General features: G+C 44.9%; 2 protein-coding genes across 11 annotated transcripts in view; one reads left to right on the top strand and one right to left on the bottom strand.

Annotated features, from left to right (window-relative positions):
* The first annotated feature begins 12 nt into the window (after window positions 1–12).
* On the top strand, window positions 13–13,373 carry LOC131204170 (E3 SUMO-protein ligase ZBED1-like). 7 transcript variants are annotated; one of them, XM_058195088.1, is made up of 5 exons: window positions 13–70; window positions 3,044–3,197; window positions 4,420–8,350; window positions 11,205–11,423; window positions 13,055–13,373. In XM_058195088.1, the coding sequence occupies exons 2-3, from the start codon at window positions 3,050–3,052 to the stop codon at window positions 6,468–6,470; spliced, it is 2,199 nt and encodes a 732-aa protein (XP_058051071.1). In that variant the 5' UTR covers window positions 13–70; window positions 3,044–3,049; the 3' UTR covers window positions 6,471–8,350; window positions 11,205–11,423; window positions 13,055–13,373. The 7 variants fall into 7 exon arrangements, with proteins under 7 accessions (XP_058051071.1, XP_058051075.1, XP_058051068.1 ...); XM_058195091.1 differs by lacking the exon at window positions 13,055–13,373 and adding an exon at window positions 389–518 and having other exon boundaries at window positions 28–70; window positions 11,205–11,510; XM_058195092.1 differs by lacking the exon at window positions 13,055–13,373 and having other exon boundaries at window positions 4,453–8,350; window positions 11,205–11,510.
* The window catches only part of ZNF541 (zinc finger protein 541), a 31,761-nt gene continuing 14,346 nt past the window's right edge, over window positions 10,381–27,795 (bottom strand). For 3 of the 4 annotated variants that reach the window (XM_058195082.1, XM_058195083.1, XM_058195081.1), the window contains 11 exons: window positions 27,034–27,177; window positions 22,878–23,211; window positions 22,196–22,259; window positions 20,939–21,081; window positions 20,001–20,104; window positions 19,005–19,080; window positions 16,841–16,929; window positions 14,599–14,739; window positions 13,928–14,109; window positions 11,555–11,736; window positions 10,381–10,512 (listed from right to left, as the gene is read on the bottom strand). In XM_058195082.1, the coding sequence (XP_058051065.1) occupies window positions 11,577–11,736; window positions 13,928–14,109; window positions 14,599–14,739; window positions 16,841–16,929; window positions 19,005–19,080; window positions 20,001–20,104; window positions 20,939–21,081; window positions 22,196–22,259; window positions 22,878–23,211; window positions 27,034–27,177 (1,437 nt within the window). In that variant the 3' untranslated portion in view covers window positions 10,381–10,512; window positions 11,555–11,576. Of the gene's footprint in view, window positions 10,513–11,451; window positions 11,737–13,927; window positions 14,110–14,598; window positions 14,740–16,840; window positions 16,930–19,004; window positions 19,081–20,000; window positions 20,105–20,938; window positions 21,082–22,195; window positions 22,260–22,877; window positions 23,212–27,033; window positions 27,178–27,795 lie in introns of those variants that run through there. The other variant, XM_058195084.1, reaches the window with a different exon arrangement.

Below are 27,795 nucleotides of genomic sequence, written 5' to 3'. Positions count from 1 at the left end.
TTTGCTGCACCAGGAGCTCTGAGAGACCGGGAAGAACTGGAGGCTGCCCTCCGCTCTCCATAACAAAGGAGTGAGTATCCGTTATCTCCCGTTATTAAGGATGGCAGGAATCTGGGCTGCCAAGTAGGTTGCCTTGGCTCCTTGAAAACTTTCGCCTTGCCGTTCACACGCTCCCAAAAGCGGCATTTGATGCGTTTTGGGGGCGTTTTAACGGGAAGGGGGGGAGGCGGGATGGGCAGAGCGGAATTCCAGCAGGAAATTCACCTGTCCCTAAGGAACCTTTTGGCTTTTCCTGATGGATGGATCCGGTGAGCGGTCATCTGGCAAGATTGGGTTGAGCCTCTAGTAGGAATTAAAATCTAATTCGATGCCTCCATCCGGATTTAAGGAGGTGTGTTTTGAAGCATCTCTTCAGTTATCGGATGAAATTGATATGGGGGAAACCGTAGCAGAAATCCATACAGACAAAACAATACATTCAAATTCGCATCCTCGTTTTAAATTGCTGCCCTGAATAGGTACGTTATTGGCACATGAACGATATTCGTTGTTGTTGTTTTTTTCTTCTTAGGTGGTTGCAACAGCAATACAGAATTTTTTTGAGAGGGAATAACGGGGGTTAGTGTGCAACAGATAACAGCACCGTGGCTTTTCCTACCCTGATGTAGTCCGGTTGTGCTGGATTACAATTCCCTTTAACTCCAACCAGCATGGCTTTAGAGAATGATGGGGGTTGGAATCTATTTTATGTAATAATAATAATAAAAACCCCACGGGGAAGGCTGCGCTGGCAATATGGGGCTGCGAGCTTGAATGGAATAAATTGTGTACGATTCTGAGATTGCGAGAAACAAGCGATGGAATAAAACTGTGTAATTAATTAAACTTATTAAACATACAGTGCCTATTTGTTATAAGCCAGCCTACTGAATTAGATAGGCTTTTTAAAAAAAAAAGACCAAAAAATCTGGAGTACTAGGACAAAGAGATTTCTAAACCGTTTGGTTGTACGTTTGTCTACGTACGAAAAGGATATTAGATTTTGCTGACTTAATAAATAAAATGCTGGCTGGGGAATTCTGGGAGTTGAAGTCCATGCATCTTCAAGCTACCAAGGCTAAAGAACACTGCATTAAACCTGATTTCTGAATTGTCTTTTAATATAATTCCAAGGACCTCTTTAGATCCTCTCCCTTAGCTGGACACTGCTGTTTTAGGTGATGGGAATTGTAGTTAACAACATGAGGACATTAAGTAGAACAAGGAATTTTTTCGGGATGAAATGAGGGTGTAAAAACCAATATAATGTCATTGACCAACCTCTTAATATTTTATATTTTAACCTTTTATACTAGCACTGGATTACATGCCAATGGTTTGCCCCAAACCACAATAGACAAGGCTTCTAGTTCTGCTAACAGCAAACCATGATTGTTTATTACAGGAAAGAATCACGATATACAGGTAAGTCCTTGACTTGTGACCACATTTGAGTTATCTGTCATTCAATGGATATTCAGAAAGAACTGAATAACTCCTCCAAAGGTAGTCCTTGACTCATGACCAGTTGCTTAGCAACCATTCAAAGTTACAACAGACCCCGCCCCCTCCAAAAGCTACTTATGACCCGGTTCTAAAATTAGATTCTCAGCAAACCAGCTCACAACCCGCATAGCGTCACATAACCACAATTTAGAACTTTTTTTTTTTCCCCCTGGAAACCGGTAAAATTTTATTTCTGGTTTGTTCAAAAAAATAAAATCCCTTCGCGAACAACGGGTTCGCTTAACGACTGCGGTGTTTGCTTTACAACTGCAAATTAACAGAGCGCGTGCGCAGCTACCGAACCGATAGTAAACCAGTTCAGATTTCACCTGTTCTGTCCCCCTCCTCACTTCACAGAGCAAACGCAAAGACGCGTGTCTCCCAGTCTTTTTATTTGCCACAGACCTGATTTTCTTCAGTTGAGGAAATACTTGGCAGTGACCGTGCAAAGACCTGCCAAGTTCTGAGTCCGTTATCTGGTGTCCAAGATCCGTTGCCAAAACTCACTGACAAAGTCCTTTAACCCTCCAACAACCGAGCTGCAGTGCACCCTTGGTAGCTTTTTTGTCCGCCACAAGGGCCACATGGCAGGTCCACCCACTTCTATACCCTGTGGGGTGTGGCTCAGTGACTCAGCAATCTCTGAGCCTGCCACACCTTTTCCTCTGCTGCGCACGCTTATCTTTTCATCGCTGCCTCAGATCAATCCAGGATTGATCGTCAGCAGCTGGGACTTGAGGCGTTGCCAGGGAGGAGGAGGGTGCGGGAGAGGGAGGCCTTGTCAGCTCCTCCTCCTGGCCTGCAGCTGGAACTTGGGGCGGTGCCAAAAAGGAGGTTCCCGGCAAGGGAGGCCTTGCTGGCTCCTCTCCCTCACTTTCCGAGTCACTCTCCTCCATGAGGACAGGCTCGGGGGGTGGAGTCACAACATCACCACTGACGCAAAGCCATCCCTCCGGGCACGTGAGCCGTCGCCCCTGGCTCTTCCAACTGGTCTTCATGCACACGGGAGTGCTAGAAACCAGAACAGCAGCTGCATGGAACCCCTGTGCATTTCTGGTTTCCGGCATCCCAGCTGGTCTTCGCACATGCATGCGCGCCAGAAATCAGAAGACCAGGTGGCTGGTGCACATGTGCGCGCTGGAAACTGGAAGATCATCTTCCCGGTGAGCGCATGCGCACTGGACGGCTGCTTTTCCAGTTTCTGGCATACACGCACGTGTGGGCAGCCCCATTTCGGCACTTGGTGCTGAAAAGGTTCACCAACACTCTCTATATCAGGGGTCTCCAACCTTGGTCCCTTTAAGACTTGTGGACTTCAACTCCCAGAGTCCCTCCTGGCTTTGCTGGCTGAGGGACTCTGGGAGTTGAAGTCCACAAGTCTTAAAGGGACCAAGGTTGGAGACCCCTGCTCTATATGAAGTAGGAAGATCGGATTCACGTATTGTTTCTGATCCTCTTCTGCCGTTTTTCTCCCCCCCTCTTGATCCTCACTTTTAAGACCGCAATGGAAGATGTGAGCTCCAAAAGGATCAGCGACTTCCTATCGAAATGCGTCAAGCTTGAGGACAACGAAGGGGAGCCTTCCCCCAAAGAGATCTTGGAAGTTCAAAGTCTCCCTCTGCTCGCTCCATCCTATCCTCAGACAGTGCAAGGTATGGGAATTTCTCCACAAATCGCTGCACCTAGAGCGGTTGTTTTTCAACCTTAGCAGCTTTTAAGGCAGGTGGACTTCAACTCCCAGGGTTCCCCGGGCAGCAACTCTGGGTGGCTCTCTTTAAGCAAATTTATTTATGTATTTCTCTATTTATTGATTAGGGTTTTTTCCTCGCCTTTACTATAAGTAAGTTAAGGCGGCAAAAATACCTAATACTCTCCTCCTCCTACTTTTCCCACAATAATTCTATGAGATGAGTTGGGCTAAGAGAGAGAGCGAATGGCTGAAAGTCACCCAGTCGGCTTTCATGTTTAAAGCAGGACTAGAACTCACCGTCTCCTGGCGATTGGCCCAAAGTCACCCAGTCAGCTTTCATGTTTAAGGCAGGACTAGAACTCACCATCTCCTGGCGATTGGCCCAAAGTCACCCAGTCAGCTTTCATGTTTAAGGCAGGACTAGAACTCACCGTCTCCTGGCGATTGGCCCAAAGTCACCTTTCATGTTTAAGGCAGGACTAGAACTCACCGTCTCCTGGCGATTGGCCCAAAGTCACCCAGTCAGCTTTCATGTTTAAGGCAGGACTAGAACTCACCATCTCCTGGCGATTGGCCCAAAGTCACCCAGTCAGTTTTCATGTTTAAGGCAGGACTAGAACTCACCATCTCCTGGCGATTGGCCCAAAGTCACCCAGTCAGCTTTCATGTTTAAGGCAGGACTAGAACTCACTGTCTCTTGCCGATTGGCCCAAAGTCACCCAGTCAGCTTTCATGTTTAAGGCAGGACTAGAACTCACTGTCTCCTGGCGATTGGCCCAAAGTCACCCAGTCAGCTTTCATGTTTAAGGCAGGACTAGAACTCACCGTCTTATGGTGATTGGCTCAAAGTCACCCAGCTACCTTTCATGCCTAAGACAGAATAATGCCTTAGTATTCTAGTATTTCTAGGTCAGCCCCTTAACTACCAAACCAACATCCTGGTCATTTGTAAAGGACAGAGTGATTGTATCATGAAAGTTAGGAATGCACCTAACATAAAAATTGTCATGAGGTCCAAGTAGCCTCACAATAAGAGTTTCCTGAAAGCGTTGTCAGTCTTTGACGATGGGGTCCCCCATCCCGGCTCTCCCTTCCCAATCCTTTGATATGTGGCCCATTCAACTATGCTGTCATTAACCACAAATGTTGGGGTTACTATGTCCTCTCCTGTTCCATTTTGACAGAGGAGATTTCAATGGTTTTCAATACTTGTGCAGTGCCGGCCAATCTGGGCCCCTGTGCCAGGAGGCGGCGCGAGAAAGGCAACGGCCACGATGGGACCAGCACGTCTCTCTACGTTGACCGCCGGAAGTCCAAAGTGTGGAACTACTACACCAAGCTGGGAGACGCTTATGTAGAATGCAACGTCTGCAAGAAGCAGTTGTCCTTCCACAACAGCACCACCACCATGAGGGAACACCTGGTGCGCAAACACAGCATCCGCGACACCCTCCTCTCGCAACTGAAGGACGACCAGGTGCCGGACCCCGACTACGTGGCTCAGGAGAATGCCATAAAAAGAGCTCGCCAGCTGACCCCCGAGAACAATAATCCCTACCACGCGGTGGCCTGCACGGAACCCAGGACGGACGTGATTCTGGAACTGGTGCTAGAGATGATCTTTCGGGACTTGCATCCGCTCTCCGTAGTGAAAGACAAAGGTTTTGGCCTTCTCATTGGCTACTTGGAACCTAGCTTCGTTCTCCCATCCCCTGTGCAGCTCTCTAGCATGCTCTGGCATCGATACAACGTTGTCAAGCAACACCTAGAACACTACTTGCAGACCGCTCAGTCAATTGTCATCTGCGCCGAGTTCTGGCTGTCTCACCCCAACCAGAGGTACCTGACCATTGTGACAAATTTTATTGACGGGGAGTGGCGGCGGGCGAGGTGCATCCTAGAAACCCAGCAGGTGCACGAGAACAAAGAGGAGAGCAACCTGGGAGAGAGGCTGTACGCGGTCCTCACGGACTTCGGGTTGTCCAACAAATCAGTCTTCTGCATGATGCATGACAGCCTGCAGGATCTGGAGGCCAATTCGTCCCACCTGAAATGCGTCTACGGCTGGACCAGCCTGTGCTGCGCAGCTCACCTGCTGCACCTTTGCGTCAAGGCCGGCCTCGAAGTGGAACAGGTGCAGGAAGCATTGACCGCGGCTCGAAGCGTCGTCCGTTACTTCCAGCAAGACGCCAAGGCTACTTGCTCCCTGAACAGCAAACTGGAAGCCATCAACAAAACTAAGCTGAAGTTGGTGACGGACACTGGGGCTCGATGGATAACAACCATCGAGATGTGCGAGTGCCTGCTAGACCTCAAGTGGGCCATCATGTCTGTTTTGGAGGAACATCCCAAAGGACCTTCAGTGGTCCAGAATTTGGCTGACAGCCAGTGGAAGCTCTTGCAGGACCTGGTGCCCGTGATGAGGACGCTTAAGATCGCCACATCATTCTTGCGAGAGGAGCAGAACTTCTCCATCTCCTCCCTGATGCCTTGTATCCATGGTATCGTCACCGCCATCGGACAGCAGTCCGAAGAAGCCAGCGGCATCATCAAAATGGTGGTCAACAATATCAGAGGGGAGCTAACCCAGCGTTGGGGTATTTTGGAAGACAATAAGTTGCTGGAGAGCCCAGCGGTCATTGCGTCGTTTCTAGACCCTCGATTTAAGGAAATGAGGTTCCTCAATCCAAGTCTACGGAGCGAGTTGCACAAGAAAGTCAAGGCCATGTTGTCTCAGTTCTTCAATCCTCAGACCCCGCCGACCAACCCATTCTGGGTGCCCAATTCTGATTACAAAGCAGAGGTTAGCGAAACAGTCAGCCAGCTGGCTGCTCATAAAGAGAGAGGTTCAAGTGGACAATCTCAAAGTATGTATGACATCCTTTTGGGAAAAGACCCTACGGAAAGCATGCCCGAGATCCATCAACAGCTGGAGAACTACATCGTAGAACCTCTCTGCAAGCGTAGCACTAACCCCTTGGATTGGTGGAAGAGCAACGAACACCGGTTCCCCTCGGTGGCCCGATTAGCCCGGCAATATTTGGCTATACCGGCAACAGTTGTACCGCCAGATCAGGCCTTTGCCGCTAGCGAAAGTGCACTGGAGCACCGGAGAGGTGTGCTGGCCCCCGAAAACCTGGACCAAATTCTTTTCTTGCACCAAAATTTTGACTTTTTAGAATCGATGCGAAATGGGAACGAGAACCTGAGTAAGTCTGGGCACAGCCAGTACTGAAAAAAAAAAAAAAAAAAAGAACAGGCATGGAAAGAGCATAGAAAAGTAGCGTATCCTGACGCAGCCAATATCACCGGGTAGGGAAGGAAGGAGGAACAGGATGATCAGTTTTTTAAAAAAGAATTAAAACATGATTTTCAGGTCACTTTAGTCAAAGTGGAGTGGGGTATGAGCTCACCTTTCAATTTAAAAACCAGTTTGCCTACTGCCTAAGCTTTCCCAATAATGCAGAGTATCCTGTAACCACCAATTACGGTTAGTGCTTGAAAATAACCATGATTTATAAAATGCCAGAATATATGCCTGCTTTCCAAAGTGTTCCGTTTAAACAGACAGCCCTGGAGGAACCTGGGTTTCGTTTCCAAGTCATAATAATGGCCACTCGCTTTGAAAAGGTTCATCGAGATAAAACTCGTAATGCTTATTTATTCCGTTTTAATCCTATTTAGCAAGTAACTAGATGCAAAAGCTAGGAAAGCCCATTTGGCAAGTATCTGTCGTTGTGTTTGTCTCCAGTCATACCCCAGCCCATTTTCACAGCTCTGCCGTTAACAGTTAGGGCCACATCACATGCTACCTTAAAAGTGTGGAAAGAAATACCACTTGGTTCATCTACAACAGCGGTTCTCAACCTGTGGGTCGCGACCCCGTTGGGGTTCGAATGACGATTTGCCAGGGGTCGCCTAAGACCATCGGAAATATGGGAAGTATACTTGCGAGTCGAAGAATCGTGCTCCAATGGTTGACTCCACAAGCCAGCTGCAGGGCTCTTCAAATCGCTAGTCGAATTCGGCTTCAGGCGCGATGAATTAAAAAAGAGAGAGAAATCTTTGCTCTGATGTCTCCCTCTCAAGCCAGCTGCAATCACTTCCAATCGCTAGCCTAATCTGGCTTCAGGCGCGATAATCTTAATAGGGGAGGAGTCTCCGCTTTAATGCCTCCGTCCTGTATTAAAGGGGTCGCAGCATGTATTAAAGGGGTCGCAGCATGTATTAAAGGGGTCGCAGCACTATAAAGGTTGAGAACCACTGGTCTACAATGAGTGTAGATTATTAATTCTAGTTTCAGGATCTCCGGGATGCCCTGAGGTTGTCCACAGTGATTGCAAATGTGAATGCAAAAAGCTGGCCACGATGTAAGGAAGTGTAAGACAGCAGCAAGCAAACGTGTTTTTAATGAGTTTTACGGCTCTGAAGATAATGTAAACACAACTGCAGCCATTTTTATTTATTTTTTAAATGTCCTGCTCTCAGGCGTGTAACTCAAACGACGACAAGACCCCTATGGAAAGAGAGGTAGACAGCAATAACTTACTGGAGTCTGAATGACGAGTCAAGTTCTGAAAGGTTTTAGTATCCAATTTACTCGTCCATTGATTGAAGGTGTATTTGTAATCCTGGTTCCCTCCCTCAATGGATGAAGTCAGAATAAATGTCCATAGGAGGAAATTGTACAGTGGAACCTTGGTACTCGACTGCTTTGAAACTCATTGAGTTTTTGTACTCGACCCATTCTGATGCGAAAATTTTGCCCCGGGACTCATCGTTTGTTTAGTACTCGATGCACAAGCTAGAACTTGTCGGTGTCGACTCACTACATTATTCCTTATGGGAAAAAAATGGTTTAGTAGCCACTGTTTTTGGTACTCATCATGCCTCTCAGAGACAATTCATGATGAGTGCCAAGGTGTATCTGGCAGGGAGGGGTTAAACCAAGTTCCCTTAACCAGGATTAACAAATTAATTTCGGTTTGATGTTCCATAGTTTGTTTCCTCTTTCCTATAAGGGCTTGTCAACTTATGCAAAATCGTCGTGCAATAAACCGAAACAAGGTTAACAAGATAAGCACCGAAGGCTATTCAGCGCGATGAATTGATTCGGTGGGTAAAATAAAATAAAATAATTCAGTTCATCTGTCTGGTGTTGTTACTGGGCACCGCTGAGGTTGACGTAAAATTATATTGAATACGTACACGAAGAAGCCTAGCAAAATACAGGTAGTCCTCGAGGTACAGCAGTTCGTTTAGTGACTAATCAAAATGATGGCGCTGAAAAAAAGTGACTTATGACCGTTTTTCAGTTGCGAGCTTTGAAGCATCCCCGCGATCGTGTGATCAAAATTCAGATGCTTGGCAGCTGGTTCACACTTACGTCCATTGCTGTGTCCCCTTTTGCGACCTTCTGGCAAGCCAAGTCAAAGGGGAAGCCAGATTCACATAACAACCAGGTTACTAATTCATCAATGGGGAAAGACTTACCGTATTTTTCGGACAATAAGACACACCGGTGTATAAGACGCACCAAGATTTGGAAGAGGTAAGTAAGAAAACAAAAGTTTTTGCCCTCCTTGGCCCCCCAGGAGCACTCTGCATGCCCCCCAAACCCTCTGCGCACCCTGTTTTTGCAAAAAACGGGCCCATTTTTTGGAAAAATGGGACAAGCCAGGCAGGGTTTCGGGAGGCCAAAAATGGCTCTATTCGGTGTATAAGATACACCAACATTTCCACCCTCTTTTAGGGGGGAAAAAAGTATGTCTTATACCAGAGGTTCCCAATCTTTTTCGCCCGCGGCTCCCCCGGAAATCCGACCTGCAACTGCGCATGCGCACCAGACGCGCCCGCGGCTCCCCCGGAAATCCGACCTGCAACTGCGCATGCGCACCAGACGCCCCAGAAATGGCGCATCAGCGCCGGACCCAGCGGGCGCAGATATTCCGCGGCGCCCCCATGACGATAGCGCGGCTCCCTGGGGAGCCGCGGCTCACAGTTTGGGAATCACTGTCTTATACTCCAAAAACTATGGTATAACAAAATTGAGGCCAAATTTTTCCTTGCTAAGCAAGGCAGTGGTTTAAAGTGAGTTTGGTCCCATTTTACTACTACTTTTTTTTGGTTAAGCAAATCTCTGGGGTTGTTAAGTGAATCATGCAGTCATTAAATGAATCTGGCTCCCCCCCCCAATTGACTTTGCTTCTCGGAAACCAGCTGGGTTATTGCTAACATAGTGTAAGCCGCCCTGAGTCTTCGGAGAAGGACGGGATATAAATGCAAATAAAAAAAAAAATGAGGATCACATGACCTCGGGAAACTGTCGTAACTACCTGCCGGCTGCCAAGTGCCCAAATTTTGATCACGTGACCATGGGGATGCTGCAACGGTTGTTAAATGTGAACATTGGCCATAAGTCCCCTTTTTTCAGTGCCGTTGTTAACTTTAAACGGTCGCTAAACGAATGGTTGTAAGTCGAGGATTTACCTCTATATAATACATTCCGATGTTGTAAAAAGCCAGGGAAACAGCCTTGAAGCAAATCCTTGGAATCATTCTGTAAACAGGCAGAAGTATTTCTTAAAGGGAAGGGAGATGATAAGGATCAGATCCCCCTCTGATTCGATGGGATGCAAATTTTGTTCCGGCCTGTTGGGAAACTGCCAGTCAAGCTGAAGGAGGAATCAAACGAGGGCCTAGCTTGGCATCCTTGCATAGCTAAAAGTGGCATAGGCTTAAAGCCTTTTCTGGTTATTCCCAGGGGAAGGCAAGCAGTCTGGAGAGATTCTTGTAACATAGGTGGGAGGCAATAAAGTTATGGACTTCAACTATTCACGTGTGGCTCTGGGTGCTGCTTTCACTTGACATTACAACTCAATAGTTTTCTGCTTTCCTATAGAATGTTGTTCCCTGATCTGGTCTACCTGGTAGGGCTGACGGATTCTGATCTACACAACAACAACCAAGCCCCCGTTCTCTCTGGATTTCCGCCTTGCCATTTGGATCGGGAGCTCGCTAGCTAGTCAAAGAATAAATCCAGAAAGCTGCTGCGGTTTTGGTTGCAAAAACCCAATTTAATAACCAACGCTGAGTGCATACAAAATAACAAGAACACAGGTCACTTCGGCACTATATAAGAGTGAATCAAAAAGCAGTTGTACAATATCAGTCACAGAAAAGATTCAAAATACAATGTCAATTTCTCACTGATCGGTTCTACTTTATCCTCCTTCAAAATAAAAATAGTAATATTAACAGAACTCTACAAGACACAGCTGGGGAGGGATGGAGGAGAGAGAGAGAGAAAGAAAAAGAGAAAGAGAGAATTAGAGTATCATAACATTTGAATTGAACAAGTTATGCAACAAAATACGATAGGCAGAGGATGCGATTTGTAAGTTAAATCAACTGTTAAATTACCTGTTAAGGTTATACCTTCAAGTCTGGAAGTTAATCCTCCAGATCAGTCTGTTTTGTACTGAACTACCATAAAAACCCTTCTGGTTGGAAAGATTTAAGTTCCAGAAACCATCCTTAAAACAGCCTGATCAGGAGATCTTGCACATGCTTAATAAAACATACTTTATTTAATGCAGTCTTAATTTTTGAAGTCATGTAGGGATGGAATATGAATTGTCCGGTGCAATATAATATTAAGGTTTTTTTTAATCTGTACTGGCACAGAAACTCCCCCCAAATACTTGAATACAAATGGTTAAAGCTGACATCGTAAGTTGATCTCTAAAGATGCTGCTGCTGTTATTTTTTGTTTCTATTGCAACCAATGCGGTTCACGCTTCTTAGAACAGAGATTGTAGGGTAGTCTCTTGTGTTAAAAACTAGGCAACGAACTGCTGGCATCAACAGTAGTTCGAGCATCTTAACTTTTCCCCTTATTCCTTGTAAATTTTACGCCTCTCACTGTGCAGGTTGTCAGCAGTGAATTCCCTGCCTTCTCCTTTGTCAGCTTTTCCTAGAGTTTAACACAGAAGCTGAGGACATGATCGTGTCAAATCCTACGGTGAATTTAGCTACTTGTAACGAAGGATTCAAGGAGGATTGGGTTTCTTTTCTTAAGGGCACCACCGCGCCCATCCAGGATGTCAACTCCTGGCCTGTAGTGAGGAATGAATAATCTTTGCAGATGGTAAGCTGGCCTCTCTCTCCCTTGCTAACTCAAACCCAGGTACGTCAAAACTAGGAATCGTTTGATCTATTGTGGGAGTGTTAAAACATAATTTTTACAAGAAACCTGATTTCTTTTTTTTTTTCTCTTCCCCCCCCCGGGGCATCTGGTAGTTTTAACAGCATTCTTACCCCAAAGCGGCTCTTTCCCAGTTTACCACTGGAGGAAATCCATGTCCAAGTTTTTTTCTTCCTTCTTTGGTTCGTTTTTCAAGTGCTTTATGGGCCACTTAATTTTTATCATTGGTTCCATTTGTTCCTGTAGGCGATGGCGCTTCATGTGGGCATTCCGACTTTTTATCTTGTCAAACACTCTGGAGGTAGACCAGAGAGAAGCACTCTTCAGTTGTACAGCTCTCTCCCTCTCTCTTTCTCCCTTCTTCTTTCTCCCTTCCTCTTTCCTCTCTCCCTTTTTCTCTCCTTCCTTTTCTTTCCCTCCCTTTCTTGCCTTCTCTCTCTTTCCCTCTCTCTTTCTCCCTTCTTCTCTCCCTTCCTCCTTCCTCTCTCCCTTTCTTGTCTTCTCTCTCCTTCCTTCCTTCTCTCCTTCTATCTTTCTCCCTTCTTCTCTCTCTTCCTCCTTCCCTCTCTCCCTTTCTCTTTCCTTCCTTCTTTTCCTCCCTCTTTCCCTCTCTCTCCCTCCCTTTCTTGCCTTCTCTCTCCTTCCCCCTTTCTCCCTTCTTCTTTCTTCCTTCCTCCTTCCCTCTCTCCCTTTCTCTCCTTCCTTCTCTTCCTTCTCTCCCTTTCTTGTCTTCTCTCTCCTTCCTTCCTTCTCTCCTTCTATCTTTCTCCCTTCTTCTCTCTCTTCCTCCTTCCCTCTCTCTTTCTCTCTCCTTCCTTCTTTTCCTCCCTCTTTCCCTCTCTCTCCCTCCCTTTCTTGCCTTCTCTCTCCTTCCCTCTTTCTCCCTTCTTCTTTCTCCCTTCCTCCTTCCCTCTCTCCCTTTCTCTCTCCTTCCTTCTCTTTCTCTCCCTCCTTCCCTCTCTCTTCCTCCCTTTCTCGCCTTCTCTCTCTCCTTTCCTCACTTTCTCTCTCTCCCCCTCCCCCTCTCACACACACAAACACACAGAAGCAATTATCAGCTAGTGTAAGCAAACACTAGTAAATGCTGCGAGATGCATGGCACCATGTAACACCATTTCTGCGTGAGCTGCATCGGTTAAGTTACCAGTGGGTTTCGGAATTCAATTCAAGGTGCTGGTGGTTACTTTTAAAGCCTTGCATGGCTTGGGACGGTGGTGCCTGAGGGGGTCACCTTTGCCCAAGACCCTCCAACTAGATCGAGAGGAACAGGTATGCTGCAGATCCCGTCAGCCACAAAATGTCACGGACTAGAAGAAAGGCCCCTTCTGCAGTGGCCCCTGCTCTATGGAACACCCTCCCTTCAGAAATTAAGAGTGGCTCCAACCCTGTTAAGCCTTTTTAACTTGGCTGTGTTCTCGTTCTGAGCTGCTGAACCTGCTAACTGTTAACTGGCCAAGTGTCTTGCCTGCTCTGTATATTTATTTTGGATATCTTTATTGTTTTAAAATGTTTTTAGCATTTCAAATGTAATGCTTTTCTTTTATTATAAGCCGCCCAAAGTCATTGACAAAGGCGGGAGGCTATAGAATGAATGAATTATCATCCTCTTTTAGAGACCCCATAACTCCTTGCAGGGTGGAGTCTGGGCAACTGAATGGAACTGAGTGATTACTGGCCGGATGTCCTTCCTGTCGCCAGTGTGGAGTTTTGTTCGGCAGATATATATTCTCAGTGTGCCCAGAGAGAGAGAAAGAAATATCTGCCTCTACCTAGGATTGAATTCACAACCTCCTGATAACCCACCGCACCACCACTCGAACGAATGAATGAAAATAAAAGTAAATATAAAATAAAACGGGCTGTCTCTTTGCTCCAGCTTTTTCTGATACGCATGGACCAAATGGATGAAGGCAAAACTTACTGAGATGCCATAGCAAATGACCCCCCCAACCAGGGGTGAAATGTAAAATTTGTTACTACCGGTTCTGTGGGCATGGTTTGGTGGTGGTGGGGTAATGTGACTGGGTGGGAGTGGCCAACTTTTTTTTTTTACTTTTTTTTACTTTTACTTTTAAAAGCATTTTTTCTACAACCTCTTTGGCCGAAGAGGTTGTAGAAAAAAATGCTTTTAAAAGGTTCAGACGATCCCAGCTGAGCCGCGTGATCATCAGAGCCTTTTTTTTTACTTTTAAGAGCATTTTTTCGGCCGAAGAAAAAATGCTTTTAAAAGTAAAAAAAAAAAAAACAACCTCTGATGATCACACAGCTCAGCTGGGCATGTGGGGGGAGGGAAGGATTTTTGCTACCGGTTCTCTGAACCACCTGCCACCATCGCTACCGGATCAGGCGATCCGGTCCAAACCGGGAGCATTTCACCCCTGTCCCCAACATGTAAAACGTGGAAACGGGGAACTCTTTTGGAGATTAAGCCTCGTAGCCAACCACAATCACAAAACATCAAGAGCATGAATAAACTTCCGTACTACCTGGCACACTCTTTACAAGGGAAGACCCCCTGGCTGCCTGTGCTTCTGGGGGTATCTAGAACGTCCTTTTGGCTGCTGGCTGGACTGAAGGCACTCTGCGCTGTCTTTTTGTAATTCCTTGATTTCGGCTTATTCTCCTGTTCGGGCAGGTGGCAGAGCCTTTTCTTGGGGCTGCATAAAATCTGCAAGTCACGGAAGGATAAAATAAAAAAAAAAATTGCCAGCAATTTTGGAAAACTGCAAGGGCACAGTCTGCAAACGGGTACAGTACAGCCGCTTCTAATTTACGAGGCGGTCCGTTGTTCTTAAAAGAGTTTGTGAGGAGCCCCCGGAGACATAAAGGAGCTGCGACAACTTCGACCTGAAAGTCAACAAGCTGCAACAAGTGTGGAAAGAACTACTTTCTAGAGTGCAAAATACCAATACGGAAAAATACCACAAATTTTTACAGAACAAATATTTATTCCGACAGCTTCACGAAAGGGAAAGAGAATCAAGATTAGGGAAACCTCCTCCTGCGTGACACTGAAAATTGGCTGCGCGGATTCTGCATTTCCTAAAGTAAGCGGCGGATACGGTAAAAGGGGAGGGGGTGGGAATGTGGCTTTTTATAAAATCCATCTCCTAAATCTCAGCTGTCGTTCCCAACAAAGTTTTCAATCTTGCTCTACCTTTTCTTCATCCAACTCCGTCTCATCCTGCTCAGTCCTGGGTCTCTTTTCTCCCACCTGCGCTCGGTTGCAGTCAAATTTTAGTATTTTTTTCCAACTGTAGTAGTATTCGACACACTGAGAAACGGTCTTGGTTTGTATCTATTCAAGGAGGAAGAAAGAAAACAGATCATCTCAATGCAGGCAAAAGAGAAGGAATCCCTTTAAACGGTTAGAAGATGAACAAGGTATAGATGCTGCCTTTCTCAGCACACCTCCTGCCTTCAAAAAGATCCGAGGTCAGAATTAAGGTTCAGGGAAAACTCGTCCTCAACCTACGACCCCAACGGAGCCCAAAATTTCCACTGCTAAACAAGACTGTTGCTAAGTGAATTTTGCTCCATTTTACGACCCTTCTTTATCACACTTGTTAAGTGAATCCCTGCCGTGGTTCATGTCACCCCTGGAGGCCGTTTTTTTCTTTTGGATCTTTACGGTTGCCACGCTTAGTGCTGTGGGAAAGTAGGAGGGGGGATTGCATGGAGTTGGTAGAGTTACGTAGCCACAACAACATTCTTTTCTCCGAGAGTCAAGGACGTTCAGCCTGCAGCCTCACCTGGAGTGAGGTGACTGGGAGGCCTCTCCAGTTGGGACGGTGCATTGATTGGACCATGTGATGGACATGTGGGTACAGGGGGAAGGGAATTTGATTTTCTTTTGGGGTGGTGGTGGTGGTGGGAAAACCCGGGCCTTCTCAGATTCAGGTTTTCCCAGATAAGGGCCTCTGTGGTTCAGACTGGTAAGACGGTCTGTTATTAACACAGCTGCTTGCAATTACTGCAGGTTCAAGTCCCACCAGGCCCAAGGTTGACTCAGCCTTCCATCCTTTTATAAGGTAGGTAAAATGAGGACCCAGATTGTTGGGGGCAATAAGTTGACTTTGTATATAATATACAAATGGATGAAGACTATTGCTTGACACAGTGTAAGCCGCCCTGAGTCTTCGGAGAAGGGCGGGATATAAATGCAAATAAAATTAAATAAATAAAATAAATATGCCAATATGACATCTCTAGTAAAATGGATCTTTGAGGAATTGCTTGCCTTGGAGTCTTACTTGGCTGAGGGTATTACTTGGATGCCTGACAGTTCACTTAGCAGCACCATCATTCATCTGGCGTCCCCACTGCCTTTGCTTGCCAGAAGGTCGCAAAAGGAGATCACGTGACCCCAGGACTCTGCAACTGTTGTAAATATGAACCAGTTGCCAAGAGTCTGGATTTTGATCCTGTGACCCTGGGCATGCTACAGTGGTCGCAAGTATGAAAAAACGGCCGTCCCTTTTCCTTCCACTGCTGCTGTAATTTTTTTTTCTAATTTTTTTTATTTTTATTTTTTAATAAAAAAGTTTTATTTCCATTTTCCAACAACCTATTCAATATACAGTCTCTTATTCAACATTAGTCATTAATTTTCATTTGTTACTTATTCGGACCTGCCCAGCTACCACTTCCTGTCTTAACAAACCTTTCCTCCTCCCTTCTCTACTTTCTTCTACTTTCTTCATCCTTCCTCTCCTTCGCTTTTCTACATCCTCTCCTCCTTCCCTATTCTTCTCTTCCACCCTTTCTAACCCTCTCTCTTTCCCCTTTCTTCTTCCTCTCCTTTCCCCCTTTTCTACCTCTCTCTTTCCTACCTACTTTCTTCCTTCACTCTCTCCTCTCCCTTTCCATTCCCTTCTGAAATGGCAGCTGAGCAGCCCCGATTTCATTTCAAATTATTTCTATTTCTTAATTACATATCTTCAATCATTCCTTTACATTGATCCTTCATCTCCCCCCTCTCCCCCCTTCCCCTTACTGCTGCTGTAATTTTGAACAGTCACTAAACGAACTGTTTTAAGTCGACGGCAATGGTGAAATGTAAAATTTGTTACTACCGGTTCTGTGGGCGTGGCTTGGTGGTGGTGAGGTAATGTGACTGGGGGGCTCAGCCGGGCATGGGGGGGGAGGGATTTTTGCTCCTGGTTCTCCGAACCACCCGCCGCCATGGCTACCGGATCAGGCAATCCAATCCGAACTGGGAGCATTTCAACCCTGGTCGAGGGCTGTTTGTGATAAAAATGACCTCAATAGCTCTAATGTAAAAGGAGCCACTGAGCTCTCCATCCTGAGAACAACTAATGGATTGTAAAGGGAAGAGAAAAGCTGGGATATATTTTGGGAAGAGGAAGTGAAAGTGCTCCTTTGTTCGGAAGGCTCACCTTCTTCTGTATGAGGTAGAAGTCCTTTTTGTGCAGGGCAAAGGATTTCTTGAACAACTGCTTCTCGGCAGGCGTCCACAGGTGTGAACCTGGAATCCCAACCAGAAACAAATTAGCAGTTATAAGCCATCCGATTAACAAAATTAACCTCTTCGTTGCCTCCTTTTGGTTTATTTTTGTCTCCAGGGAAAAACCTTTTTTATATAAAAAGTTTTTTATTTATAATACAAATTAAAAACAATGGCCATAGCATGACATCTCCGGTTTAAACATTTACATCAACTTTTGTCGTATAATTGATACACTTCCTTATCTCTATACATATCTACTCCAATTTAATGAAAAGAAGGACTAGGGGGAGACATGATAGCAGTTTCCAATATCTCAGGGGCTGCCACAAAGAAGAGGGAGTCAAGATATTCTCCAAAGCACCTGAGGGCAGAACAAGAAGCAATGGGTGGAAAACTAATCAAGGAGAGAAGCAACTTAGAACTAAGGAGAAATTTCCTGACAGTTAGAACAATCAATAAGTGGAACGACTTGCCTGCAGAAGTTGTGAATGCTCCAACACTGGAAGTTTTTAAGAAAATGTTGGATAACCATTTGTCTGAAATGGTGTAGGGTTTCCTGCCTGGGCAGGGGGTTGGACTAGAAGACCTCCAAGGTCCCTTCCAACTCTGATATTATTATTATTATTATTATTATTATTATTATTATTATTATTATTATTATTATTATTATTATTATTATTATTATTATTATTATTATTCACCTTTCAAATACGTATATTCTTTCACCCATATAGGTTATATCGGTATCTAATTCAATCATATCTGTCGTAACAAATTAGCATAAAAAACTTCCAAACATTTTACTCGTCAATGGTCCTATATCCCAGCATTTCTTCTCCTTTCCAGCTAATAATAAAATTTGTTCCAGATTTCATAATACTCCGATTCGTTCTTATCTTTAAGTTCCAAGGTCAATCTGTCCATTTCCCTGCAAATTAATATTTTAGCTAACACTTCTTCTTCTGTGGGAGTATCTTTGTTTTTTTCATTTTTATGCAAAAGTTAATCTTGCTGCTGTTAGAATGTGTATTGTGCTCTTGTTGTATTTGCCCTCTATAATACCCAGTAAAAAGAATTCCAGTTTTGCTTCTATATTTTGCGTTAGTATCTCCTTTATCCATTGTCTTATCTGGTGCCAAAATTTTGTGGCTTTTGGGCATTCCCACATGATATGATAAAAGGTCCCTGGCACTGCTTCACACTTCCAACACATCAACAAATATTTTTTGCTTATTTTTGCTAATCTTATGAGTGGGAGATGCCACCTAGAAAACATCTTGTATAAATTATCTTTGTACGTAGTAGCTAAGGTAATTGTTATGTTTCTTTCAGGGAAAAGCTTTCCAACGTCGTGAGTTTGTCGATACCTCTGAAAAACTGAAAATGTTGCTTTATTAATTAACATTTAACAGCCACAAAGGTGAACGAACCAATTCACATTTCCCAATAAAGGAAATGCAACAGCAGAAGTATTTCCCATCTCAGTAGTGGACAGAACGTCCAATTTTCTCTGAGTTTTGCATTAACGGACATCCCTTTTTTATTATTTCCTAACTCCTGGTTTTTAAATTTTGGAACTTCTTTTCTTCCAAGGAGTTACTTCATCTTGCCAAATATCGCTGATTTTACAATGGATGCCAAAATTGTAATTTTCCATTTTTCTTTTCCCATTTTTAAAAACTGGATTCTCTCCCCCAAGCTCCCCCACGCCATAAAATCAAGAATGATGAGAAAAGAGCAAGGAACTTAAAAGATTTCAATAGGGTACAACTACCCTCTACCCAAAAAAGTTAATATCCTAGAAGAAAACAGAGATGGGCTCACTGCACACAAGCCCACTGCTCCAGCTGCTAAATTTAAGTATCTACCGCTACTACTATTACTAGCACTGATGATGTTATCTAGTTTGGGTCATGAAACGTCTGTAACAAAACAACCAAGCTCAGAAACTCCCCCTCCACATCCACAGCAGTCCAATCAACCACAACTGTGTGTTCTGGCTGACTGCTCAACCCCACTGCTCCAGCTGCTAAATTTAGATATCTTAACCCCATGGCTATGTATCTTGACCAATGGAGGTCATTTTCTTTTACCTGAGTAATGGTAGTTAGCAAGAGGATGGCCAGGAGGCTTCTGTGGCCCTTGGAGTAACATCATCTCCAGTGCTTCCTAGAATTGTTTTTAGAGAAGAAAGTCATTAACATTGGGGAAATCTTTAGATATGGGTGTATGCACGATGCTAAGCTTTAATATGATTCAGTTGCTTTTGTGTTATTACGTTTGCCATCAACTACCGTGTTTCAGGGGTGAAATCCAGCAGGTTCTGACAGGTTCTGGAGAACCGGTAGCGGAAATTTTAAGCAGTTCGGAGAACCAGCAAGTACCACCTCTGGCAGGCCCCAGAGTGGGGTGGGAATGGAGATTTTGCAGTATCCTTCCCTGGAGTGGAGTGGGAATGGAGATTTTGCAGTATCCTTCTCCTGCCATGCCCACCAAGCCACGCCCACAGAACCAGTAGTAAAAATAATTGGATACCACCACTGCCGTGTTTCCCCAAAAATAAAACTGGGTCTTATTATTAATTTTTGCTCAAAAAGATGCATTAGGATTTATTTTCTGGTTAGGTCTTATTTTGGGGGAAATACGGTTCTAAATCCATCCATCTGGCTGACAATCCTAACTGGGGCTTATTTTGGGGGGTAAGGTAAAGATAAAGGTTCCCTTCGCACATACGTGCTAGTCGTTGCCGACTCTAAGGGGAGGTGCTCATCCCCGTTTCAAAGCCGAAGAGCCAGCGCTGTCCGAAGACGTCTCTGTGGTCATGTGGCCGGCATGACTCAACGCCAAAGGCGCACGGAAGGCTGTTCCCTTCCCACCAAAGGTGGTCCCTATTTTTTCTACTTGCATTTTTACGTGCTTTCGAAACTGCTAGGTTGGCAGAAGCTGGGACAAGTAACGGGAGCTCACCCTGTTACAGGGCAGCACTAGGGATTCGAACCGCCGAGCTGCCGACCTTTCGATCGACAAGCTCAATGTCTCTTGCCCACTAAGCCACCGCGTCCCATTTTGGGGGGGGGGGTAGGGCTTACCAAAATGTTTCCTTGGGCTTCGTGCAGACAGTGTATAGCTAGTTCCAAATTGGTCCCTCCGCCGGGCATCGCACTGGAGCAGGCCAATTTTAACAGATCCGCCACTGCAAGTGAATTCGTTTTTCAAAGGATTACCGTATATACTCGAGTATAAGCCGACCCGAATATAAGCCGAGGTACCTAATTTTACCACAAAAAACTGGGAAAAACTATTGACTCGAGTATAAGCCTAGGGTGGGAAATGAGGCAGCTACTGGTCAATGTAAAAAATAAAGATAGAGCCAAGTAAAATAACATGAATATTTATTTGAACGAAAAACAATAAAAGTGCAAAAGTGCAAAATGTTCGGCGCTCATTTTTATTATGCAGCGCCCCCTGCTGGACATCTATCAAAAAAACGTGCTGAAAAACTCGGCTTATACTCGAGTATATACGGTAGTTAAGTTCTGCTTAGCAGGAGCTACAACTACACGGTACACAGGCCGACCTCGACTTACAAGAGTTCGTTCAAAGTTACAACAGCCACTGAAAACAGTGACTTAGGGCCGTTTTTCCACACTTAACGACCGTTGCCGCATTCCCACGGTCACGTGATCGAAACTCAACACGCCTGACATCTGACTTGCGTTTATGACGGTTGCAGAGTCCCGGGGTCATGCAATCGATCCCCTTTGGCGACCTTCTGATCAAGCGGAAGCCAGATTCACTTAACAACCGCTTTACTCGCTTAAACAATCGTAGTGAATCGCTTAACAACCGTGGCAAGAAAGGCCGTAAAATGGGGCATAACTCACTTAACGCATTTTTTCACTTATCAATGGAAATTTTGGGCTCAACCGTGGCCATAAGTCGAGGACTCCCTGTAGAAGTCAAAGGAGAGCATGCATGTGGGGTGGGAAGAGCCTCAAAGAGGGGAAAAACTGCCCGTCCCCCACACCTCTTTTCTGGGTCTCCTTGTTGGTGACGATGTCTCCCCAGGGCTTCCAGACCAAAGAGGCTGGGTGCTCATAGTCCTCAGTGTCTGATCTGTCTTGGAGATCGGGTATAGCCGCCTGGAACCGGCTTCCAATGTTAATGTGCCTGAAATGACGGAAAAGAGATGTGAAACACTGTAATTTCTTTCTTTTTTAAAAAAAAAAAAGCATGAAGGAGGAGGTAACTAATTGGACCAACGTTTGCGATAGGACTGAGGAATTTGTGTCGGGAGGAATTTGCTTTAATTTGAGTTGAACGACGCTGGGAATGAAGTAATTCTCAGCTGTTTGAATAAAGTTTGTTTTTTCACTGACTGAGTTTCCTACTACCTACTTGGGCCTGGGTGACAACAAACCTTTTCCAGATCCAAGTGCCCAAAGTGCGAGCCCAAACTCCCAAAATGCAATGCGTGCGCAGCCCCCATGCATGCACTCCGCCTCCCTCCCCGGTGTGGCCCCCTTGCATGCGCCTCGCCCCCGTGCATCACGCACTGCCCCCTGCACATGTGTGCATGCCCCGACCCCCATGCATGCGTGTATGGTCCCCCACATGCGTCCTGCACATGCGCGGCAGAGATCTGAAGACCAGCTGGCCGACGGGAGGCACACACGCATTGTGTAGTGGGGCTGAACTGGGGCAACCGCTAACATGCCCACGGAGAGGGTGCTGTGTGCCACCTCTGGCATGCGTGCCATAGGTTCGCCATCCAGGACCTAGTGGAATTATGAAATACCCTGCAAACTATCTGCAGGACAGGCGATGGGTTCTTAACGGGTGAATTTTTAATTTGACACAAATGAGCTCAGAGAAAGAGTTCTCAGTGGAAGCATCTTGATTACAGATCCTCTCCTAAAAGCGAGGCTTTTATCGCTGATAAAATTTTAAAACAAAGTCCAGGCCATTTGATTTCGTCAACTTTTCACAGGCTTGCTGGACTGGGGTGTTGTTGTTGTTGTTTTCTTTTCAATTGGGTCATCCAGTTTGTCTTTTGTTTTTGCAAATCACCTTGTGAGGCTGAAAGACTAAAAACATGTGTACGAATTAAATCGCCAAGAGAAGATTTGAGCAGAGAATACGTGGAAGGAAAAAAAAATGGAAGGACAGTTAACGACAGTCAAAATATTGTGCTTGCTAAAGCTACATGACACTAAAAAGGAGAGAACATTAAGATTAAGGTGTTACGGCATCCACTGATTAACACTACTGTCGTGTCACTTACGGTTCTATGTTAATTTTGGTAGTGTCTTTCACAAGGGAGAATAAAAGGGCTCCATCCATCCCATCTAAAAATAAAAGCACAAGTTAGAAACAAAATCAACATTTTATGGAATCTTTCTCTTCTCTTTAGCATTGTTCATCTGCAACCTCAGCAGCAGGACTGGAGCCATATGGTTCCTTCTGTTTTCCACTGCTCTTTTACAGGTTCAATCACAAAGGTTTTTCAAAAAAAAATTTTTTTTAAAAAGGAGGGGGCAAAAAAAGAGATAAAAATGAAGGTGTTCAGTGAGGATCGACCATTTTCAATAGCTTATTTATTTATAAAATTTATTGGCCATCCATCGTACCACAAGGTAACTCTTTAATAATAGCTGTAATAAATAAAGACGGAACAATACTGTTTTTTGTGGGGGAGACTGATTGGAAGCAGGAAGAGGAAAAAGGAAAGAAGGAAGGGGGGAGAGAGAGAGAGAGAGAGAGAGAAAGAAGGAAAGACAGACAGACAGACAAGGAAGGAAGGAAGGATAGAAGGAAGGAAGGGAAGGGAGAGAGAAAGGAAGAGAAAGAAAGGAAGGAAGGAAGGAAGGAAGGAGGGAGGGAAGGGGGAGGATACAAATAGTGGATTTATTTTGCATTGGGCAGCTTTATGCAAATGTCCCAGAGGATGAGGGCTGGGCAATTACCTAAAACGGAGGTGTACATGGAGATAGGAGTGGGATTTGTCGAAGTAGAGCAGAGGGTGTTGAAGTAGAGGCCGGAGCCCTCACGAATGGGGCTGAGCATCGGGGGTGGTGTGTATGGAGAGCACTGCATTAAGCCTTGAAGAAAATGGTCCATGAGGAAGACAGGTGAGCGAAGGTTACTCTGGTAGCATCCTCCAGTGCCAGGCTGGATTTCATTCCCAGCAGGTGAAGGAGGTGGGATGAGCAGGGATTTGGGATGAGCTCGCTTCTTCTTCTTCTTGGGGGGCATGCCTTCCTGAAGATCTTTATCATCCTGGCTTTCCTTCTCATTAACCTGACCCGAAAGAAATGGAGCCAAGGACTTTAGACTGATTAACTGGAAAAGAAAAATTAAGGTAGCCTGCACAGTAGTGTATCCTTAAAAGGAATACTATATCTTTGTCCAAACTAAAGGTAAAGTTAAAGGTTCCCCTCGCACATATGTGCTAGTCGTTCCTGACTCTAGGGGGTGGTGCTCATCTCCGTTTCAAAGCCAAAGAGCCAGCGCTGTCCGAAGATGTCTCCGTGGTCATGTGGCCGGCATGACTCAATGCCACGGAACGCTGTTACCTTCCCACCAAAGGTGGTCCCTATTTGTCTACTTGCATTTTTTACCTGCTTTCGAACTGCTAGGTTGGCAGAAGCTGGGACAAGTAATGGGAGCTCACCCCGTTACACGGCACTAGGGATTTGAACCGCTGAACTGCCGACCTTTCGATCGACAAGCTCAGCGTCTTAGCCACTGAGTCACCGCGTCCCTATATTGTCCCAACTATTCAAGCTATTAAAGACTACCTACAATCAGTGTTTTGTAAGTAGGAATCCTACACTGCTGGATTCCTGCAATTATAGGATCCAGTCCTGCTTCAGTTTCTCTAGAATCCACTTTACCCAGGTTGTCTCTTACACTATCAAACAGCTTTGACTTCAGAGCCTTCTTCTATTACTTTTCTTTTTAACAACCTCATAATCTCTTGCATCAGGGTGGAGTCAGGGTGACTGAATGGAGCTGAGCGTTTACTGGCTGGATGCCCTTCCTAATGCCTACATGGAGTTTGCAGATTTTTTTTTTCTCATTGCGCCCAGAGAGAGAAATATCTGCTGCTACCTAGGATTGAACTCACAGCTTCCTGATTGTGAGGCGAGAACTCCACGATGAGGCCACTACACCCCCTAAGAAATTTCTCCTACGTTTAGTTAAAATCATTTTCCTTTTCCTTTCAGTTTTATGCTAGCTATGCTGCTCTTTAACAGAAAATAAATCTACCTCAACTTTTATGGCGTGTCTTAAAATTATTTTAGTTGTATCCTGCCTATATTATTTTTACAAATAAGTCAAGGGCAGTGAACATATTCAACACGCTGTCCTCCACCTATTTTCCCTAACCACTACCACCAACCACCCTGTGAGGTGGGTTGGGCTGAGAGAGAGTGGCCCTAAGTAACCCAGCTGGCCTTCATGCCTAAGGCAGGAGTAGAACTCACCGTCTCCGGATGTTTGGCCCAAAGTTACCCAGCTGGCTTTCATGGCTAAGGCGGAACTTGAACTCGCAATCTCCCGCTTTCTAGCTTGGTGCCTTAACCGTTAGACCAAACTGGCAAATTATGTTTCTTTCTTAAACATATACAAACCATCACGCTTGGTTTTCTCTTCCCTACAACCAATCCCGATAATCAAAGATTTTGTCGATATTAGCCTACCAAGGTAAATAACGATCAAGATCTACCCACAGTATCAAATATGATCAGGTTTGATACCATATTAAATGTTATCTCCCCAAGGGAATCTTAGGAATTGTAAGCCTGTCAGAGATACTCAGAAAATCCGTTATCTGTACCGCCTGCCCCATGCCCAGAGGACTTCAGAAACTCGACCCTGAATAACCATCTGGGGGAGGGGGGAATCAATAGCCAAATAAAAAAGAATTACTGCTACACTCTAGTTTTCAGTTTAAAAAAAAGTACTTTAAAGAAGGTTGAAAGCTGCAATCCTGAAGGGAAACTGAAAATGCCAACTCGGTTAGTGATGGGATTATGACATCACCATGCTGTTCTTCCAGCTACAGCCTTTCTATCTATAAATGTTGACCTAGGACAGGGGTGGGGGGACTTCAACTCCCAGAATTCCATGCTGGCTCAGGAATTCTGGGAGTTGAAGTCCACAAGTCATAAAGGATCCATCGTTCCCCACCACTGATTCAGAACTTCCATCTCTCTCTCTCTCTCAGCATTGATAAAAGCTAATGCTACCTGGCAAGTCCCAAATCTAGGGAGCCTTTAAAACGTACAAATTTGTAATTTCACCCACCAATGATTTTCATTTAATGACCCCATGACGCGGTGGCTCAGGGGCTAGGACGTTGAGCTTGTCGATCGAAAGGTCGGCAGCTCAGCGGTTCGAATCCCTAGTGCTGCTGTGTAATGAGGTGAGCTCCCATTACTTGTCCCAGCTTCTGCCAACCTAGCAGTTTTGAAAGTACGTAAAAAAATGCAAGTAGAAAAAATAAGGACCACCTTTGGTGGGAAGGTCACAGCGTTCCGTGCGCCTTTGGTGTTGAGTCATGCCGGCCACATGACCACTGAGACGTCTTCGGACAGCGCTGGGTCTTTGGCTTTGAAACGGAGATGAGCACCTCCCCCTAGAGTCGGCAACGACTAGCACGTATGTGCGAGGGGAACCTTTACCTTTTTTTAATCCCTTCCAGGGCAGAGTCTGGGCAACTGAATGAAGCTAGCAGAGTGATTTAATGGCCGGATGCCCTTCCCTGTCGCCAATGAGGAGTTTTGTTCAGCAGATATATTCTCAAGCATGCCCAGAGAGAGAAACATCTGCCTCTACTTAAGGATCGAACCCACAGCCTCCTGATTATGAGGTGACAGCTCCACCTCTAGGCCATCGTACCACTCCATTTCACCCACTAAATGACTATAAAATGGAGGTTTCTATTCCTCTGCTGGATTTTACTCAACCGTATCTGTTGAGGACATGATGGTTTCCGCTTTTCCTGAGGAGGGACAGAAGGGATACTGAGAAATCCCTGGGTAGGAATTTAAGAAGCTGAACCACTGTGAAGCAGAAGGCCAGGAGAACTTCTAGGTCCAACTGGGAGAAGTAATGGCCTACGCGTGGCCTGCTTCCTTTAGGGTTTGACTTGTGACATAAACATGGCTGAGCTCAAATCAGGATGCGGTGACCTACATCACAACTGGGTCATGATTAGGTAGCTTTTGGCAAATCATTGTTTCTCAATCCTTTCCCAGGCAAGCCTCCATCTGTCCCCTCCATGGGGACAGCATTACGGGTAGGTACAGTAGTGGCCAAAATTGTGGAAACCTTTTGAGAAAAGTGTATTTTTGAGGTTTGATGGCTAATAACACCACTTTTTATTTTTTGGAGTTTCAAGATAATCCTCTTCCACTGCTGGAATGGCCTGGGAATAGCCCAGACCTTCACCCAATTGAAAATCTATGGAGAAACTTGTTAGTCAGAAGCGACCCAGGAATAAAACCCAGTTAATAGAAGCAATCATTCCATCTTGATTTCACATGATAACAGCTGCAGAAGTAAAAGACTTGGTTCGCTCCATGGGAAGACGTTGTAAGGCCGTCATTCATGCTAAAGGATACCCAACTAAGGATTAACTGACATGGTGATCATTTTTGTATATCTCATTTTTTTCTATGGTGATCACTTTTTTATATCTCCTTTTTTCTATGTTTCACTTTTCTTCTTTATTCTGTAACTGCTATTCTAATAGCAAATCCTTCATAAAAGTTATTGCATTACATTCTTGATTAAACTATCTTTCCATTGATATATAATTGTATGGTACTACTCCCCCCCAAAAAAGTTATTAGCTAGTTTTAGAAAATCCACTTTTCCCAAAGGCTTCCACAATTTTGGCCACTATTGTAAGTCTATAAGTGCTATGAGCAATAAAAAAAAAATGGTGAATTTCTTACTCTTCAAAACAGCCAATTTTGCACCGGGAGGGACTTTACATATACTGCTACGTGACACGTAAAGTTCCATGAATTGCTGCTTTTAACCAGAACTTAAAAACAATTCATTTTATCTTTGTTATTTAAAATTTGAATGCTACAAATCAGCACCTACTTGCTGTTGGTTGGCAGCCATTATGGGTACCGAGACAGGCATTATGATCGGCGCTACTGCTCCATCTTCTGAAAACCTTTTCGTTTCGGGAGGAACCGCTTGGTCAGCTGCTGCCTGGAAGGGCCACTTCTCTGCCTCATAGGCCTTAAAGGAAATATAAAAAAGAAATATCTATTCTAGCAAGAAGACTAAGCTGTAATACAAACACTGGTTCGTTCTTTTAAATTGCAAGTAGTCCTCGACTTACAACCGTAATCGTAAATTGAGAACTACCTGTCTTTTGTCCCAGATTCTGTATTGGTCTTTCTAAAGGCCTTAATCCTGAAATAGGGTTATTTCCTATTTCGGAATCCGGAAATTAATTATAATCCGGAATTAAGATTTAAGAAGCAGTGGAGAGAAAAGGAAAGTTTTGTTTTTCTTTTTTCTTTTTTTATAACCCGGTAATTTCTTAATTGGGGGTAGAGTCGAGGTGACTGAATGGAGCTGAGAATTTACTGGACGGATGCCCTTCCTGATGCCTACTTGGAGTTCACAGCAGAATTTTTATTTTTTGTGCCCTGAGAGAGAAACATCTGCCACTACCTAGGGTTTGAACTCTCAACCTTCTGAGTGGAAGGCGAGAGGGTCCGCCACTAGGCCATCACGCCATCCTGGAAAGAAATATCTAATGAAATAAAAAACCAAATTGTTCACATTCCCCCGGTCAAAGCTGTTAGAACTGCAATCCTAGATAGATTTAACTGGCAGTTAAATGCCATT

The sequence above is a fragment of the Ahaetulla prasina genome, chromosome 10, assembly GCF_028640845.1.
Source record: "Ahaetulla prasina isolate Xishuangbanna chromosome 10, ASM2864084v1, whole genome shotgun sequence".
NCBI lineage: Eukaryota > Metazoa > Chordata > Lepidosauria > Squamata > Colubridae > Ahaetulla > Ahaetulla prasina.
Note: the sequence above shows the minus strand (reverse complement) of the source record. Positions and strands in the feature narration are given on the sequence as shown.